Here is a 9,890-nt window from a genome sequence, read left to right as displayed (position 1 = left end):
GTTTAAAACCACCTTGTTTAACAGAAAAGAAACCATTAGGATTAAACATCTAAAACTAATTTCCCAGCTGTGACTTCACGGTAATATCTGTGTCATGTGAAAGATTTAAAGCTGAACATTAGTCAAAAAATCTAGAAAATATTCAGAAGGGTGTTTGTATGTGATCCTTGGCTTTGAACTAATTGAACTTTTCCACCTTTCATTTCCAGGATCAGCTGTGAAATGTAGCCCTTCAGTTACAGCATGGCTGTGAAATTGTGTTTTCTACTAGCTGGAAAGTCTTACAACAGGCTAGAGGCCAGTTCATGTTCAGACTCTCTTCTTTGGTAGCTCCATGTAATGAGAGGACACATATTTTGGAAACAGCGTATCAGGTTAACATTGGCCTCTTGACTACTCCTTTTCGGCATGTGTCTCAGATGCAGCTTGCAGGGTTTTATTCTACAGCACAGCCCTTGTCTTTATTTAGCCTGTGGCTGCCTTGCAAGAGCTACAGTATGTGCCCTGATGACAACGTGGCTCAGCTAGTGTGAGTCGCTCCTGGCAGGGCTTTCAGCAGGGCTCCTTTTGCTCGCAGCTTGTGCAGAATGCAGCAGCTCATTTACTCCCTGACTTGAGTTACCAGGATCCTATTACATTCCCAATGCACTCTTTACATTGGCTCGCTGTAAAGCATGGATTAATTTAAACTGGTAGTSTTGATTTTTAATAGTGTAAAGTGTTGGCTGTGTTTGAAGATCAACTTCCGCCTTCGCCTTCTGGGCATCTGTGCTTGGCCATGGCTCATTGTTTGATAGTCCCCAGCCTCTTGTGCTGGGTCAGGATGCACACTCATCTTCACCAGGGTGAAACTTGTTCCACCTCTTGTCTTGTTGGAAAAGCTTCCTTTTATTTTTAGTGTGTAATGGAATTTGATTACTGACAGCTCCCTACCTTCTTTCCCTGCTTCTTTCAAGCCATGTTTGACAGGAAAGCCGCAGGTGCTGTCTTGGCATTCTTGCTAATACGTTTTCAGTTGCTCAGCGGTAGGTAGGGCACTGCACCTTTACAGAGCGGGCTGTCAGTCTGTAGAGTGAACCCTGCTCCCCAGCACAGGAACGTAAGAGAGACCAGCTCTTCTTTGGAGGTTCGTAAATTCAGTTCATAAGTAACTCCATTTTGGGTAAGCATTTTGTCTTTAAAACATTTGTGTTTTGTTATTCCAGAATTAGCCACGTGTGCAAAGCATGAGTCTTCAACTGCAGCATACAGAAGTCAGACTGGGTGTCTTCTAGCAGATCAGCCATGATCTGTTCTTTCACTGTAGCAGTAGTTGCATCTACTGGACTGGTGAGATGGATGATGCCTCTTCCCCAGGAAGGCCATTTACAACTTTGCTTAATAACCAAAGGTTGTATTGAGGGTCCTAACCCAACCCCCAGTTCTTGAGAAGGAAGAGACTGCTTCACTGAGGATCTTAGGAGAATAACATCCTTTCACATCAGTGTTGTAATGTGAAGAACTTGGGACTTGCTCTCTGGGGCTATCGTAGCTAGAGCTCCCCTGTCTCTGGCTGGGCAGCAGCTCGCTGTCTGGTTTCATCAGGGGGGCAATGCTGAAGGCTTCAGAGGAAGAAACCCTTTAGCTGGCTCTTATGATCTAACCCTAGGAACAGCATTTTCTCTCTTTCTGCTTGGCTCTACTTATTTCTAATCTTAAGCATTACAGCCCCCTTCACATTATTTCATGTGAAAAAAGCCCTGTTGTTTTATGAAATGGTACTATGGTGTTGTCAACATAATATTTTATCCTTTTCTGTATGCATCATAACTTTTATGGTCCAAGATTTTTCCCTGCTGCTTGAGCAGAAATATTTCCGTGACTTTCCACTCTGACAGTGGATTTGGAGCAGCCGTAGCTAATGCCAAACCTAGGCAGATTCAACAGACCTGCCCCTGCTCAGGGATCTTGTAGCGTGTTCTCAGCAGTCTCTATTTATTTTGTCTTTCTCATTCTCAGCTTTATTTGACTACTGGTCTCAATACTGACTCTTACTTGTTGCTTCAGGAAAGGTTAAAATTTTTGTTTTATGCCCTTCTCTTCCYCTACCCTGCATGCTTACTATTGCAATTTGTAGCATGAATTTATCGCTTGCCCAAGACGTAGATCAATTAGTTCTCATTTCAGACTAGTCCCATTTGATTAGCTCCTCTAGCAAGAAAGAGAGGTGCTCACCACCGGTCATGGCAGAGCCCCAGCTGTGTTTCCTTCCAGAAAGGGTGAGAACTTGAAGCATGCGCTGGGTCTGTCAGGTGGCATCATGTGTGGAGGAGCTGCATGGGCAAGGCAATCGTGTAGCAGCGCAGTAGCGGTCTTCTGCCTCTCCTACGTTTGTCCCTCGCTGCTAGTTGGGGTGGTAGGTCACTGACAGAAAATGGGGGAGCAGGAAGTGTCCCCCCYCAGTCTTCCTTTCTGTATTATTATTATTTTTTAATATGAATTGAGTCATGGTGAACTAAACTAGGTGATTTTATCCCCTCTAAACTGCAATTTGGTGGAAAAACAAGATAGTTATATTTCTACCTTTAAATGAAAAGGACAGGAACAGGAGAATCCAAACACAGACATAAGCTGCGTGCACGTTTTGCACAACGTGGTTGTGGGGAGTGTGTCTGAGGAAGTGATGAAGTAGCCTGTGGGAGAGAGCAGGCTACGTAGGACATGAGAAAATGTTTAGAAAACATTCAGAAAGCATCTAAATTACAGGTGAAGACCAACTATTTTCTTCCACCTGCCAACACTCGGGGAGCTGCAGTGGCCACCAGTCCTGGGAGCATTGCCAAGCCTCTCCAGCACCAGTGCAGAAGGTACTGTGGGTGCTGTAGGGCAAAACAGTAAGAGGGGRAGGAGGGAGCTGCCTTTTGGTTTGGTCGGATTAGTGGCTAACAGGTGAAGTGCTGCAAGGTGTGATAACAGGACTTTTTTAAGGACAGCACTTAAATCAAGGATGTTTAGAGGGGCAATTTCAAACATTACAGTTCCTTAAGTGACATTAGGTTATACAGAAAGCATGTTTCCCTCCATTCAGATTGGGGTCTCCAGAAGTCCCACTGTGGGTGATACAGCTGAACCTGCTTTTGAAGCTACACTCATTTCCCACCTATACCTTTTCCCCGCTCCTGCCACAGACTCTATCCCAACCCACTCGATTGCATCCTGCAGTGAAACTGCAGATCAGCACAGAGATGGTGCTGCTAGCAAAACATGAAACTCAGCTTGGAAACTTCTGTTCTAGAGCACATTACAACATAATCAAATCAATCAATCAGTGTCATTTTTTCTTCCTCAAAGAACTTTGCTATAACTGAAGCAGTGGAGCAGTATTAAGTAAGTGCTGACATGTTCATCATAGTGTTTAACTAAAAGCAGAGTCTACTGTATCCCTATAAAAAGACGATCATAACTGCATGGTACAATTTAATAGTTTAACACCCCCTCCCAACCCAAATACAAAGTCTTTGATGCAGCAGGTGTATAAGGTCTATTCAAGTCTGACCACTGAAATTAGTGGAAATACTTATCAAGTAAAGCCCTTAAAGACAGAAAACATTTTTTTGTTATGTAATTAYACAGTACAAAGGGTAATAGGGCCCTGATGCTGACTGTAAGTTCGGTTTAGCATGATATGCCTGGTTAAAGACAGCACTAACTAATTGGACCTGCTTGGGCAGAAAAGACTCCTAGGCGTCATTTGAACCCAAGCTGCTGCAATAAGCAGGCTTGTCGTTGGAACATGGGACTCTCAGCCAGAATCAAACATGATCCTTTTAATCCTCAGTTGCGGGAATGGTAAGTATATTTTTAGCAGCCCCGTAACCACAGCTAGCCCTTGCGTTTGACTTTGTATGCCAAATATGCTGGAAAGAGACAAGTGATTGCGAAATTCTTATAATTAAATGTTTTTATGGATCCACTTAGAGATATATAAAAAGGAAAAGAAAGTAAAGTGCTCTAGCCTTGGGCTTCTTACACGTAGGCAAGGTAAAATTAGCAGGAATGAAGAAATGTAATGAATTAAATCATTTTCCAGGCTTGCATGAAAGTGACAGACCTCTTCAAAACACACAGTTCTCACAAATTCCATTTATTCCAATAGGATACACATAGCTAAATAAAAATGAGTCAGTATGAATTAATCAGACTGAGTGGGAACAAAGTAGGAGTTCTTTATGAACTCAAAGCATATTGGGTGATAGCTAAAATGTGTACAAATACTCAGAGAACTAGGTAGGAACGAATTCATGCCAACTCACAAACAAGTGTTTCTTTTATCTTAATTACCTGCTACCAAACAATTATTTTATGCCCTGTCACCGTCTTGGAGATGAGCCTAGAAGCTGTGAACAGGGAATATAATTAGGAAACCTAAAATCATAATATCATTTTCTTTGGGAAAAAAGAAAACTAGTTAGTATTTTATTGCCATTATAGCAACTCAACTACCGGTAAGCAGTAGCTGCATGCCTATTTTGAATTCACATTCTGTTCACATGGCAATTATTACAAAACTTCTGGATTAGATTGTAAATGCATCCATTTCCATTAGGAAATTCTCAAACTAGAAATATGTAAATCCATTTATAAAATGTAGCTGAGAATTAAGAAGCACCATTTAATGTGTGAATATTCTTTTAAAAAATTATGCATTACAAAAAAAAAAGGAAAGGTCATTCTTTCTGGCTTAACCGTTTTGATTATTTTGTTAAACAAGGAAAGAGGATATTCAATTTAATATGTGCAAAAGTTAATATTTACATTGTTCAGTACAGGAAAGCAGGATCATACTAAGAAAAACTGAAAGTGGAAGAGAATAAATTGTTCTCAGGGAAGAGAACAAATATTAATGGACTTAAATTGCAGTAATATAGTCAAGCAAGGTATTAGAAAAAATCTTTCTAATAAAGCCAGTGAGGCAAGGAAAGAGCAGACGGAAGCTGTGGAACTAGCCTCACTGGAAAAGATTAAACCAATCTTGCCAAAGTTTATCTGCAGTAGAATTAACCCTTTCTTCAGGTCCTTTCCAGCCATTTTCTACTGCTGTTAGAAGGCTATAGTTACAGTGACTTTCATCTCGCACAAGCCTTCCTTGCCACTTGAAGAAGCTTTTCTAAAGCTTTTCCTCAGTCATTTGTTCATGCACATTCCCTTACTGTAGCATAAAACTAGCTCTCTGATTTGTCTCATGCAGGAGTAAACACTCGTCTAAACTGCATTAAAGATAGCACTGGTGTAGCTGCACTGCCTCTGCTCTTCTGCGCCCTGTTGCTTTGTAAAGGTGTGCTGAGTGCCAGACACAAGAGCAGCCTTTGAGAAAGCCAGACGGAAAGGAAGAGACAAAACCAATTTCTCTTCTAAGTTAACTGCTCTCTGTTTTTATTTTTTTCCATTACACTTATGAAAGCTTTGAAAGAAAATGAGAAGAAACAGTGGACAGCACATACAGAACAGACAAACTGGATAAAGGTGGGGAGATGAGAACAGCAGAATGCAATCATTCCACTTGGTGCATGAACTTGCCAACTAGTATTACATTGGAAAAGAAGAGGTAAGATCAAGAAAGGGAGCAGAAACTTCAGATTACACATTTCGGTCATGTAGTTTACATATAATAATATTGTTTCCAAGAATTTTTAATTTAAACCTTTCTTTTGCTGCAGTCTTTGCATTAACAAGCCAATTGAATCTTATACCTTGAATAGAATCACTGTTTTCAGGGTGGTTTTTTTTCAGGTGAGAAGAGAGAAAACATCACAAAAGATACTATTTTCTTATGTATTGTCATAAACATGGTTGTACTAAAGACAAGATCCTTCAACTTGGTAAAGTCAGCAAAGCCTGTCAAACACAACGTACCCTGTAACAAACTCCAGGGAGCAAAACGGCATTTGGCCCTATTGGTGTAGAACTGGCCGGAGGGAAACGTCACCAGCTGCAGTTTGGGGATGCCCCTGCGTTGACAGAGATGGGATGAGGGGGATGCAGTTTGCCCACAGATAGCAGTAGGGTCTTGTAAATCTTAGCCACATACCTGCATGAAGATGACTCAGAGTGACAACTAGAGAACAGTGCTGTAAAAGACTGCAGGAGTAATTCCATGAAACCATCGTGCCAAAAGACAGGGTTGGCTTAAAAATTTGAATGCAGGACACTTTTCAGAAAGTTACATTTGAGAATGTCCAGAAGAAAGAGAGGAAAGGGAAAGCCTCACTTATGTGTTATAAACAACAACTGACACTTCAGTTGCTGAGTAGTTCGTTGGAGCAGGAGAACTGGAGGAGGTTTTCAGATCTGTCACATTCTGCTTGTTTTGTACATTAGAAGCTTTTATTTTATGCTGCGAGGGAAATGGCACTGAGAAATTACCTCCTAACAGCCCATGTATATCCATATTACAAAAGTGGCACAAGAGTTTGGCAGCCTGTTCAATGGGTGCTGTAGCTTGTGAGAGTGGCGTGCACTGAGACCCAGCCAGAGTGCTCGCTGGCCACCGTCGCTGACACGTCCCAGTAAGCTGAGCAGTGCTCCTTGAGCACCACAGGCACACTGAACCCTAAACAGCTGGAGCAGCTGTGTGAAGTGCAGGTTTAGATTAATACTAGAGAAATCATTAAGTAAGTAATGACATTGCTGATTCTCTCCCCTCCCTATCACTTCACCTGTTTTTAGTAGAATGGCAACTCAGCAATCTTCCCTATGGGAAATATTTACATTTTCATTAATTCTATCATGTGGATTTTATAGATCTAAATATTGCTGAAAATATTGTCTTGCTACATCAGTGCAATAATACAAAAAAATTCAAAAGAGAAAAGTGTATTAAGAAATTAGAAGTTAGAACGAAGGAAAAAGGCCACTTCTCTGCCATTTGCTTGAGATGTGCAGCACAGGCAGTATCATCGTGTCAAAGCCCTGACAATCAAAGCCGTGTAATTCTAGAACAGAAAATCCCCCCCTGCCACCTCCAGAATTACTCTGACTTATTTCTGAAAGTTTTTTTTAATAAGTGGTTTGGCTTAAGGTCTTTAGCAAACTTCTGCCAATCTTTCTTTAAATTAACTATTGTGGAAGACCTTCCTTTTTTATAGTAACATTAGGATTTAGTCCATTGAATTGCCAATTACAGATCTCTGTATTTGCTCTCAGAGCACAGCCTACGCACAAAAAACAAAGGCAAAATGTTTCAAGCCACTTAAAATAAGCATGGAAGAAGCAGGATAAAATCTAATGAAAAACTCTTAAGTTTCTTCTTGTTTTTTTTCTTTGCGATACAGGTTACAGGTTCATTTCAGCATCCAAAATTCATCTGTAAGTGATCAAAAACATAGTCGAAACACAGGAACAAAGGATTTACCTAGTGAGTCATCAAAGTGCTTTATTTTATAAAGCCTTGCTCATGTTTGGAGTGTAATCTAAGCACTAAGATATACAATAATGAGTCCTCCTTGCCCTGTCCAAATAAACAGTTTATCAACAGTAACAAATGACAGAAACTGTTACACAGACAAAAAGAATGCTTTGTTGCAAATTTCTAAAATTGTCTAAAAATGTACACTAATCGGCCACAATTAAATATTTACTCAACCTCATTTTTACTTCAGGGTCTCCCTGTGGTCTCATACTTTAAGAAGCCACAGCATACTTCAGAAAATAAAACTTGGGTGATATTGCAGACAGATGGGCAGAGGACAAAAAATATCAAGCCACAGTACCAACTTATTTAAATACAGACAATACAAAAGTGTACACATACATTACAGTGCTGCGGACATCACTAAGTCAAACATAACAAAAAAAAAAACTCCGTAGGGAAGGTAGGGAAGGGAGAAAAAAATGAATACACAGCAACAGGGACAGTATTGCCTTTGGCCACTGAAGAGAGTGAGATGGGCTGCTATTGTATAGGCTTCTCTGAAGTGAAACACTACCTACGTAATGCACAGTTGCAGGCTGAACAGCACTGACATTAATTATGGAGAAGGCATGCTGGCACTCCTGATTTGTGTTGTAAATGATGATGGGGAGGGTGTGACTTATTTTAAATTGCCTACAAAATCTAACAATTTCAATAAAGAAATTTTAAAGGCACAGCTTTAGCACAGTGTATAAGTAGATAAACTTTAAGCATATGTAAATTTGTCTTTTTCAAGCATGGAATCTTTTGGGGAAAAATACAAGAAGAGAAGAAATACAATGGTGTTTAAAAATTTTAAACAAGTTAAACAAGATCAGCACAGTTTTAGGCAATGTACTATACAATCAAATTTGTGTAAATGATAGGACAGGTCATTTGGATGATAAAAGACGACCTTGGGAAAAATCCCTCTGAAACATCCTTTCTCATTTTATTGTAAAAGATTCTATCAGGGAGGTGAGCGAGACATTCACGTTAGTACACTACTGCACATTACACCTTGGGAGGTGACAAACATTACTTCATTTGTACTTCAAAATAACTTTACATGTAAACTCAAAAATCATATATTGTACACAGCTCTGAAATTCAGAAGTATCCCTGCTTTCCTAGTAATGTAAACAGTAAAATTCAGAGTTAATTTTTAAAGGGATAATCCATAATAAAATACCATTGTTTAAACAGTACAACACAAGCATTTAAACTTCAAATTCCCATTAAATTACAGGAGAATGGAATTGCTATCAGTGTGCACATCTTTCAAGGGTGAAAGATGAAGCTACTATTGCCCAAAACTATGCGCTTCCTCAAATAAGCTTTTTTCCACTTGTAACATTATTAGTTCCTATATTGCAAGAATATAAAACAAATTAAAACTTCAGGTAACAAAGTGAAACAAGCAAGGTTTTCCCTTAACATAAGTTTACCGTAGCAAAAATGTACACATAGCATGAAATACTTGTTAGCTCTTTGCAAGGTAAGAGACATTAGCTCTCAGATGTCTGAGAGTCTGAACTTCCTGATGCAATGATGTGCTGAAAAGGAGGAAAAAAATGGGAGAGGGAGAAAAAAGGGAAAAAACCCAACTGCTATGAACCTAACAGGAAAATCCTCTGGCACCAAGGGCTTACTGTGGCAGGTATTTTTTTAAGGAGTGCCAGTGTGCAAGTTGTAAGTGTAACATTCGTAGTAAGTTTTTTATTATTATCATTATCATCATGAATACTGTCATGTATCTTTTAGTTCAAAAAATAAACCGATCCACAGTTTACAATTTGATACCAATATTGTAGATTTAACATGCATTTACTCTTCCCCACCCCCACCTCTTTGCTCATTTATTCCATTTCAGCTGGTAGCATCAGAGTATTACTGTCACAGTGCACTCTGAATAAGCTGATCTATTTAATTTATTTTAATTTTTTGCACACATAAAAGAGTCAGAAATAGCTAGAACTATGCTGGGAATATCAGGCAGCTGTTAAAGCGCGTATTCCACCCCACTTCAGTCATCTTTGCCAGCAGATGTAACAAAGGGGTTGCTTTCTGCAAGATGAGCACTTCTCTGAGTTCCTTTTTTCCCTACACTTGTAGCCACTGCTGCTGTCCCCAGGTCTTGTGTCTGTCCCATGTAACATGATAGGTTACGTCAAGATGTTGGCAATAAAGTCCAAGAAGCGCTTTGAATACTGTTCAGGATTAACAGTTGAAATTTCTGCACCAGCCTATACAGAGAATTGAGGAGGAAGAGAAGGAAGAACCAACATTTTATCTGATGCTTTGGCACTGATAGTGTTATTTACTCAAATTTTATCTGCAGTCTCAGAACCAGATATTATAAACACAAATTATAGTGGCCTTCAAGCAGAACCTTGTCCTTTTAAGACTTCACACAGGTACAGTGATATTCTGTACTCACCAGCCTAACTGTAGGATATCC

The 9,890-nt window shown here is 39.8% G+C and overlaps 1 protein-coding gene across 3 annotated transcripts in view; it reads right to left on the bottom strand.

Moving 5' to 3' along the window:
- Nucleotides 1-4,107: 4,107 nt before the first annotated feature.
- PIP4K2A (phosphatidylinositol-5-phosphate 4-kinase type 2 alpha) overlaps nucleotides 4,108-9,890 on the bottom strand; it is a 109,511-nt gene continuing 103,728 nt past the window's right edge. For all 3 annotated transcript variants that reach the window (XM_026064964.1, XM_026064962.1, XM_026064961.1), the window contains exon 10: nucleotides 4,108-9,675. In XM_026064964.1, the coding sequence (XP_025920749.1) occupies nucleotides 9,595-9,675 (81 nt within the window). In that variant the 3' untranslated portion in view covers nucleotides 4,108-9,594. The remainder of the gene's footprint in view (nucleotides 9,676-9,890) is intronic.

The sequence above is a fragment of the Apteryx rowi genome, unplaced genomic scaffold (assembly GCF_003343035.1).
Source record: "Apteryx rowi isolate R43461 unplaced genomic scaffold, aptRow1 scaffold_222, whole genome shotgun sequence".
In the NCBI taxonomy this organism is placed as follows: Eukaryota; Metazoa; Chordata; class Aves; order Apterygiformes; family Apterygidae; genus Apteryx; species Apteryx rowi.
Note: the sequence above shows the minus strand (reverse complement) of the source record. Positions and strands in the feature narration are given on the sequence as shown.